Genomic DNA, 10,197 nt, shown 5'->3' on the forward strand with positions numbered 1-10,197 from the left:
TCGATGTGTTCACTGTTAAATTGGTCACCCACCCGTTTGAGTTACAGTATACCGTTTAAAGCCCCGATCCTACGGGTTACGGAATCGGGAATACTGGTGGCACTGGTAAAGAGCACAACCAAGTTGACCCTTCGGATACGTTAGAAGCAAAGGTATTTTTATAAGGACCAGAATAAAGAAATAGAGATGAAATCGCGACATATGGTTATGCGAGGTGTGTGCGTGTGTGTGTGTGTGTGTGTGTGTGTGTGTGTGTGTGTGTGTGTGTGTGTGTGTGTGACACCAGAATAGAAATAGAAATAATGGCACAAGATGAGATTGAAATTGACTATTAAGCATGAAAAATACCAAGTGCTCATTTGAAGAGTAAGATGTTATTGGTGTTGGTCAAGCAAGCTCACGTCGAGTTCGACTGCTGAATTTATGTCGTTTATTGTCCCATCAAAAGATGGGATCTTTTTAAATGTTTGGTTTCAAATAACATTCTGCAGACGCATTAATAAAAAAATACACGCCGTTACAATTATCGTGGGCACCATTCATTATGCTTTCCAAATATTTCTCTAATTGTTTTGCGAAATGATTTAACTGACCTAAATAAAAAGCCCCGCTACAAAACAACAAATCGCCACCGCTTTGTCGCAGCGCAGTTATATTGTCGTGAGTTTACTCAAAAGCCACGCAAAGTTTAAATATTTAAATCTTTCTCAACGTGCTTTATTGCGTTTTTATATAACTAAAGATCAACTAATCACAAGAATGCGTGAGAGCATATTTTCCGTTAAATTTAGTTGCCTCGAGTAATTCTGAAATATCTGACTTCATTTCACTATATGCACTTCAAGAATGGTTATAAATTGAACTTGTTTTCAATTCTGTAAACAGAACAGATCTCTTTCTTATCATATTATACATGTGGTCCACAGTTTCACCTGCGAGAGAAATCGCAGAATGGTTCCGAGTCACGTATTCTTTGCAATTGTAAGATATCCGGTATTTGGTTTTCAACATCCACCCTCGTTCATTTTCCGTTTAAATGCGACCAAACCAAGAGATCTAAAAGCCGCAGTTAGCAGCCTCGAATAATTCAACAATACTTATTACATCTGAATAACCGGTCTGTAATAAAGTCCGCAGTTACTATTTATTCGGTAATCTTGCTGCATATACAAACGTTTGTACATGTATTTGAGGATATACATATTTAAACAACTCGAATGAACCAAGGCAAATAATTAAGACACGTGAAATATTTAGTGACCGGTTTTGAATGTTTTCGTTCGAAATGTTTGATATTCGCGGATTCCAAGGTCACGTTTCTCTTGCAGATTCAAACACGGCGGTGTTTAAGTAAAGCCACCCCAGTAATTTAAGGACTTTCTTTATCTATTTTCTAAATGATTGCACCTCATGCTTTAAATTGATTGCATCAGTGTCATTTCCTACATGCGATTCATATGCGGAACGGTGGGATTAACGCAGCCTTAACACCTCTACTCAACTAGGCGGGGTGTCGCGGAGAAGCAGCTACAGACAGCCCCGGGCTGTTTAAGGATACAAAACCCTAACAATGATTTAACATCAACTTGATGAAGTTCCCTCAGAACGCGTGCATATAGTCATAGGTTTAGTTTCGATTCAACGTGCCATGCTGACACCTTTAACAGTGACTCAACTATAAATTTCAAGTCATGACCTTATTTCCTTTAGTTTATAAGACTCGTGTTATAACACATCAATGCCACGTTATATTTTTGCTTAACAGAATGGAGTCCCACAAAGCAGATTTTCCAAAGAATTGAGGCTGCGTTTATTCCAGTCATTTAGAATTGGAATGAGTATTTATTTAAATCCAACATCCATCCCACGTTCGCTCATATAGGGTTGCTGAATTTAATGTTTGGTCTGACGATAGTCTTTGTCACAAGTTATGTCCGTTATAAATGCAAGATCAACCCGCTCCGCTCACACTGACCACACCATGTTATCCCAGAGTTAGAATTTCTGGCGCTCAGACACATCGCAATATTATTGTCATTCAGCCGTGCACATGTTACTGCCAAATGAGACAACGTTTCTCCTAACCAAAATGAACAATATAGTACATATAACTTAAACACATAAAATATAAACTAGTATTCTTAATAGCCATCAATGTCTTGAGATCATAAGAAAGACGTAAAGGGCGAACAATTACACCATTAGTTGGAGCCGGAGCGGCCGCTGCATCTGGACGAGCCGCCATCTTGAGTCAACATCAGAATCAGGCTTATTATTGCTGACCTATGTTGCCAAATGTGCTGTTTTGTGGCAGCAGTACAGTGCGAGACATAAAATACTATAAGATGCAATATTTAAAAAATAAATAGTTCAAAAGAGCAACAGCAAGAAGTGTTGATGGGTTCATGGACCGTTCAGAAATGTGATAGCGAGGGCGGGAGGGGTGGATGAAGCTGTTCCTAAAACGTTGAGATAATTCGTCAGGCTGCTGTACCTCCTCCCTGTTAGTCATAATGAGAAGGGGCATATTCCAGATGGCGAGGGTCTTTAATACGTCGAACAAATTTTAAAATTGTATTTTTCCGTGCTCTCTCCAGCTAAATGTTCCCCGTGTGCCAATAGTTTGAAAATAATCTGGTTTTGTTTAGGAGAATATATTTGTCCTGCGTTTTGTTTCCTCGTGGTTTGGAGAGCTCGGTTTCCCTGTGCAAGTTTTCAAGTTATCTCTGCTAACGGCAGTACAGATCACTGCATTGCTCTACGAAAGGTGGATCCGGCAGGTCTGTAAATGGAGAACTGTGAAGTTCCAAAGACATGTTGGCAGATTAACTGGCTACTGTATATATATTGCCTGACTGTAGGAGGGTGGCCGGAGAAGGGTGGGTGGTAGGTGAAAGAGATTAGAATAGATTGAAATAAGTGGAGGAATGAAATCGTTTTGAGAGCACAGACTTGGTGGGGATGACTGACCCTCCAAACATCCTGAGAAAATCTGGAAGTATGGTGAACCTGAAGTTCATTTCTGCACATTTTTGTCTGGAAAAAACTTCCAAGTTTCTGTGAACACGAAATGCATCTAGTCGCAAAGTTCATCTCCATTATTATTCATGCATTGTTTAGACTTCTTCGATAAGCACACCCATTCTCTTGCTCATTGTCATCACAGGCCGCTCCCAAATTTAAGTGCCACGTCCCATGTCCCCACTTCACAGATACATGGACTCACACAGTCTTCGCGCGCCTGCGCCAAGTGTCTTTACCAAACTCTCTGCCAGAGCAAAACATAAACCCAGGAGCCTGCAGAACCGTCAGGGCTCCGTATTGTGAAGCTGAAAACCGCGGGTGATTGCAGGTAAACCTTGGGAGTAGATCCACCTGAAATCCAAACCTCGGGAGAAAATTCATCTGAGACATACGAGAATCTTCTGCCCCATATAGTTCTGGAGGGAAATTGCCAGCGCGTTTCTCCCCCAGCAGCCTCAAGGGTTTGTGCCCATGACACTCCGTGGGGATCTCAGAGTCGCGGTGCACCAGATGATGACGGGGCTGGAGGAAGCGGAGATCGACATCGTGAGGAATGAAGAGGAAGGGGAAGAAGAAGAGGTCGCTACCGAAAGGCGGAGGCTGTACTTTCTCGGTGGGAGAAGGGTCAGAGAAACACCGACCTCGGGAGAAGCGGAACAATCCGAGACAGACTGTTCGGTGGACTCGGAGAGCTGCGAGACGTGCCCCAGCACTGGCGCAAAGCCCAAGATGAACCTGGCGAAACCCCCCTATTCCTACATAGCGCTCATCACCATGGCTATCCTGCAAAGCCCCCAGAAGAAACTGACCCTCAGCGGCATCTGCGAGTTCATCAGCAGCCGTTTCCCTTACTACAGGGAGAAATTCCCCGCCTGGCAGAACTCCATCAGGCACAATCTATCGCTCAATGACTGTTTCATCAAAGTTCCCCGGGAACCGGGCAACCCGGGGAAGGGCAACTACTGGACTTTGGATCCGGCATCCGAGGACATGTTCGACAACGGCAGCTTCCTCCGGAGGAGAAAGCGGTTCAAGAGACACCAGCACCGAGAGCTCGAGTTGGCAAAGGAGCGTGGCGCCTTCCTTCTCTACCACAATTTCACTTGTTACGGCCGCCCTTACCTTCTGCAGCCACAGGCAGTCATTCACAACTCGCCCTTCGGCTTCATCCCCGACCCTGCCTCCCTCTCCAGCCTTGCCCAGAACCTACCCGACCCACGCCTCAGCAGGAAGCTGCAGCGTACTCAGCAGGTGCAGCTTCAAGCCGTGGGTTTGAAGCCCAGCTCCGCAAGCTCCAGCCGGGCATCCTTCAACATCGAAGACATCATTGGGAGTTCAAATGTTCAACCGTGTACACAGTCTGCCTGCTCAAACTCTCAGACTCAGTCTGACTATTGCAACCTTCTTCAGTCCGTCCCTTGTCTGCTGTCTGCGGTTTTAAACATGCCCACAAGAATTCCCTGTAGCCAGGTGAACAGAGCTCTGGTCGCGACACTCTCTGCCAGGCACCAGCTTCCGTTCTGAAAGTTGCAATTTGCCCTGGAGTCATTTTCCCCTTCATTGTCGGTCTGCTCTTTCCCCGAGTGTGGAACAGTCCAGCGTTCACTTAAAATCCCGGCAAGATCAGGATGCAACTGGGTTAAAGAAACAACCAGCGATTTGCAATGTCATCACTTTTCCGAACTCTTGGGTTGGCGCTTTTATGTTTGTGTTGAAAACCGTAGACACTGGAGGATGAGAGAGAACATTATCAAGGTGCTGCAGCGAGCTTGAGACAATTCAATAGCAAAGTATATTGCTGGAAGCTGGACATATATAACCAAAAATTACTGGGAAGTATTGCTAGTTCGGGCAAAAACAAATGGCAATCTTTTGTTAAAACTCTTAACTTCATGTCTCTCTTGATGGATAAATTTTGGGTGCTTCCAGTATTTTCTGTTTTTATTTTCTAACGAATTGTTTGAAGGTGAAGATAGGGAGCAAGAAATTCGGGTTTACGTAAATTATCGCTATATTTAACGTAGTAACTGAGATGTATTTTAAATGTGGCACAATAGCCCAGTAATTCAGCTGCAACTTCTTGGAGTTACGTACCTGATTACTGAAGATAGACTCCATCATTTTTTTTTATCTGAAGTTATCCCTACCAGATAGGTTACATGTTGTGTCACTTCGCCATCCTGTTCCTCAAGGTGGTGGAGTATTCTTCGGTAGGAAAAAATTATGAAGGGGAAACTGCGTGAGTTAGAACATTGTGAATTCATGCATGTTTGTGGGGAGAACTTGAAAAGCTCGTGATTCCTGTGTTTGCTAAAATTCTGATAGTTAGCAATCTATATAAAAAACTTTCTCAATGTAAAGTGAAAATAATTCTGTTGCCGTTTCAAGTCATGCTTTCCAGTATGGTGTTTTTGACATCCTTCATGATTTCGCTTGTTTTTTATTGTATCTTTATTAGTAAAAAAAAACACGAATGTCTGTTATTACAGTATCGGTTAATTCTACCGCGGTAGCTAGCATTTTAATTTAAAATGCTAGAAGTTCAAACGTTCCTTCCACGTTGTATCCTTGTTTCTCCAGTGTTTAAATAAATAAAGGATTTCTGCGGGAAGGTGTCATCTGCAGATTATTCTTTAGCATTTTTGCTGGCGAGTTAGAAACTTCGCTGGTGTAATTCTGGTGTGCCGAGCCGAGCACAAAAATCAGGTTGCACTTTAGCGAAAAGACTGCGGTGCATAGAGATACCGCCCTCGCCTCGACTAACTGCGGGTAGTCAGATCACTATCAGATCGCTGTTGCGGGATTTCAGCATTCTACGCGAAAGGTGATTCGCTTTTTCCCCCATTTTAAAATAGATTTAGAGTTAGATTTGTAAAGCGCACGGTGAGGCCTGTAATGAATACAACTGCGTGATAACACAAATATTTCTGCACACATGCCTGGATTTATTCAAATGTTGCTACCCCATAATATTATATATACAAAGCTTAATGAATGTGCAATATAAAATAACGAATTCTTGAAGCTCGTGAACTAATTATTGAGGAAGAATTGTCGAACATTGGAATGTATGTTAAAAATAACGATGAAAAACAATAATTACTATAATAGCAATTACATAATTCCATTCTACTTAGAAAGGATAACACAGTTACATCGAACATTTAAAGTTCTGTATCCACCAAAATAAACAACGCTATGTTCATGTCAATTACTGTAGACTCATAGCATTTCCTTAAGTTAATGTATTACATTTTCTCAAATAACTGAGTTTGAGCAAACAGACGAAATCAGATGCAATTTTGTTGATATACTTATTCAAGCTGAGTCGTTTCAGAAGGGAAACATAATTTGTATCTCTACTTCTTAATCGAATTTGATGAGTGATTGACGGAAAAGTGAAGTGAGAACGCCTTACAACTAAATCGGGGAGTTCAATTATTTCTCAGCAGATCTATTCGGAGAATACCGCCAATTCTGCATTGTAGAACGACAACTTACCTATTTTTTTTGAAGGCATTTTCTGTGGCGCCACACGAGTGTTTGCATCACAGAAGTCTTCAATAGACCATTGTCGTACAATAAGGTATAACGATGGAAGTACTTAATATGCGCGAAGAACAAAGACAATATCTTTGATGCGAAATCGTTTTATAACTTATGAAATAAAATACTATCGTTGTCAGAAAGTATTTATTGAAAACTTCCTAACATTAGTATTATATAATTGAACTACCATCTTAATGAATAAATGAGGCGTTTTATCCTACGGGTGTGCAATTAATACATTTTCCACTAAACAGGTATTCTTCATTTTCAGCAGAATACAATAATTGATTCTTCCATTACAACGGCATAAACAACGGAGTATGCCGCCTGGCGCTCTGAACTCCATTTACGGTGGTTTTATGGAATTCTCCTGTCCCATTTGCGTATTTCGTGGCTGTCACGGTCAGTTATCTCAAATTATACAGGCGGCAGAAGGGAAGTATAAACACACTCACGAACTCGATTTTAATTTAACTATAACATTAATATAGCAAGTACTTCGGAAATAAACACCGCGAGATAACAAAGGCGATGAATAAGGGATGAGAAATTAAGAGCTGCATTCTGATGTGCTTAAGAGTGAGACGTGCATTAGAAACAACGCGGTGTTACAATAGAGGAGCAAAGTAGAAACTTGGATAGACAGCAAATGCAATAATGCAAGTGGAATTAGTTAGGTAGAATATGGGTTTGGAAGCTCACCTTGTAGTTAAAGAACATTAGTGAACTGAGTTTTGTTAGATGTCAAAGTTGCTTGAATTTCCAGCATCTGCAGAATTCCTCGTGCTTGATAGATGTCATTGTTTGGGAAACAAAGTTTGCGAGAAATACATATATATTATTTCTTTGTTTTCTTGAAAAAAATGCTGAACGTTCTGGATAAAGTGATGCTAATATATTTTGTCGTCCGTCCGGAAAGACTAGCCTGGATGAATGGTGTGATTTGGTGGCATAAAACAGATATCAAACTTCGATAAAATTGCTTTGTAAAATGGTTATGAGGGAGCAAGGGAGAAATACGAGTTAATTTTATTATACTGAAGACACATCTAAGTTTATAGATGTGGATCATTTATTGAGCATCTTAAAAATAATAGTATTGTCTTTATAAACAGGAGATGCTGTTTTCCGAGTTATTGATAGGGGCTCTCTAACAAGCTGGAAGCATTCCCGATGATGTTTCTTTACTGAAGATCAATAGTCACATCGTTAATAACTTGATAAGTTTGAAAGTCATGAAGTATTCGATAATTGTATTTACCATACAAGTTAAGGAGAGACGACAAAAAATAAAATAAGCCAGCATCTCTTAACCTAAAATAAGGTGTTTGATGTCCTGAAGCAAGTAATTCCCTAGGGCCTAACAAGGTGTTCCCTCGGACTCTGCAGGAGGCATCTGCAGAAATTGCCGTGGCCCTAGCAGAAATACTTAAATCATACTCACGACAGCTAAGGTACGAGAGGACTGGAGGATAGCCAATGTTGTTCCGCTTTTTAAGCAAGGCCGGTGAGTCTAGTATCAGTAGTTGTAAAGTTATTATAAGGTATTTCAAGGAACCGGATATGTTAGTAGTTGGATAGACATGGATCCTCAGCATGTTTTTGTATGTCTAACCGATCTTAGAGTGTTTTCGAGGAAGTTGCTAGGAAAATGGATGAAGGCAAGGCAGTGGATGTCATAAGACATTTGACAAGGGCTCCGCCTGAGAGGTTAGTCAAAAAGGTTCGGTCACTTCGCATTCAAGATGAGGTAGTAAACTGGATTAGGCATTGGCTTTGTGAGAGAAGCTGGAGAGTGGTAGTAGATGGTTGCCTCTCTAACTGGAGGCCTGGGACTACTGGAGTGCTGCAGAGATCCATGCTAGATCCTTTGTTGCTTGTCATCTACAATCAATGATCTGGATGATAATGTGGTTAACTGAATCATCAAATTTGTGGATGACACCAAGATTGAAGGTGTCATGGACAGCGAGGAAGGCTATTATGGCTTGTAGGGGGACCTGGATCAGCTAGAAAAATGGCAGATTGAATTCAATGCAGACAAGTGCCAGGTGTTGCGCTTTGGTAGGACCAACCAGGGAAGGTCTTGCACAGTGGAACCGTAGGGTACTGAGGAATGTGGTAGAACAAAGGGATCTGGGATTATAAATCCATAATTCATCCAAAGTTGCATCACAGGTAGATAGGGTTCTAAAGAAACCTTTTCGCACACTGGCCTTCATAAATTGAAGTATTGAGTACAGGAGATGGGATAGTATGTTGAAGTTGTACAAGACATCAGCAAGGCCTAATTTGGAGTATTGTGTGCAGTTTTGGTCACCTACCTACAGGAAAGATGTAAATAAGGTTGAAAGAGTACAGAGAAAATTCACAAGTATGTTGCCAGGCCTCGAGGACCTGAATTATAAGGAAAAATTGAATAGGTTAGGACTTTATTCCTTAGAACGTAGAAGATTGGAGAGGAGATTTGATAGAGGTATTTAAAATTATGAGGGATATAAATAGGGTAAACGCAAGTAGGGTTTTTCCACTGAGGTTGGGTGGGACTACAACCAGAGGTCAGGGGTTAAGGGTGAAAGGTGAAAAGTTTAAGGAGAACATGAGGAGAAACTTCTTCACTCAGAACTTCACAAGAGTGTGGAATGTGCTGCCTGTTCATTTGGTGCGTGTAAGCTCAATTTCAACATTTAAGCAAAGTTTGGACAGGTACATGGATGGTAGTCGGCATGGATTAGATGGGCCAAAAGACCTGTTTCTGTGTTGTGCTGTATGACTGTCAAAATTCCAGTAAAATCAGATTGAAACCTATGTGCTCTAATAAATGCCAAGCGGTTGTTTTAATGAGAATGGCTATTGTTAAATTTATCTTATTTCTGAGTAATATCACATTATGAATTAGAATAAACTATGCTTGTGCCTGAAGATCAACAAGATATCCTTAAATGATCAAGAACATAAACACGAAAGATTCTGCAGGTGCTGGAAATCTTGAGCCACACAAAATGTTGCAGGAACTCAGCAAGTCAGGGTGCATCAATGGAGGGAAATAAACAGTTGACATTTCCACCCAAAATCTCTAATCTATTTCCCTCCATAGCTGCTGTCCAACTTGGTAAGTTCCTCCAGCGGTCTCTGTGTGTCATCCTTAAATGATTGATTACCAAAGGCAATTTTAGAAAACCAATTTTACTGATTTTCAGTAAATGTAATATCAGCTTTGTACTGCAAAATAATACAATTCATCTTTAAATTTAGCTACAGGTTTAGTATTCAAAAGACAATACTATTTCCTGTTGGATAACAAAAAAACATTAATATACAGTAGTTGACTTCAAAATTCCCAGCTTCTTCCAAGCCGATTTTAATACCTCTCTGCTTCCCGTCTTGGTCTCAGAAACAATGAACATCGATTTTTTTAGTTTTGTTTTCAATAATTTGATACATTATTCCAGTTCTAAGTATGAATAGAAGTGAGAATTGATAATCGCTTTTGAAGTACTTCTGAGAACTAGTGCGTTGTCTTTTGATTGCATATAATATTTTCATGCAATTCTTTCTAGCTTTCCTACCAAAGATAACATTCTGAATGATGCAGTTCCTGCAATGAAGAAAAAGAACAGTAAA

The 10,197-nt window shown here is 40.7% G+C and overlaps 1 protein-coding gene across 1 annotated transcript; it reads left to right on the top strand.

Annotated features, from left to right (window-relative positions):
* Window positions 1-3,495: 3,495 nt before the first annotated feature.
* Window positions 3,496-4,548, top strand: LOC140211441 (forkhead box protein D5-B-like). The gene has a single exon (XM_072281150.1). It carries the CDS (start codon window positions 3,496-3,498, stop codon window positions 4,546-4,548), a length of 1,053 nt encoding a protein of 350 aa, XP_072137251.1.
* The last annotated feature ends 5,649 nt before the right edge of the window (window positions 4,549-10,197 follow it).

This window comes from Mobula birostris, chromosome 17 (genome assembly GCF_030028105.1).
Source record: "Mobula birostris isolate sMobBir1 chromosome 17, sMobBir1.hap1, whole genome shotgun sequence".
Classification (NCBI taxonomy): domain Eukaryota; kingdom Metazoa; phylum Chordata; class Chondrichthyes; order Myliobatiformes; family Myliobatidae; genus Mobula; species Mobula birostris.

Excerpts from the sequence above, each read along its gene's own strand:
- LOC140211441 (XM_072281150.1), top strand. The coding sequence starts at position 3,496 with ATGACACTCCGTGGGGATCTCAGAGTCGCGGTGCACCAGATGATGACG.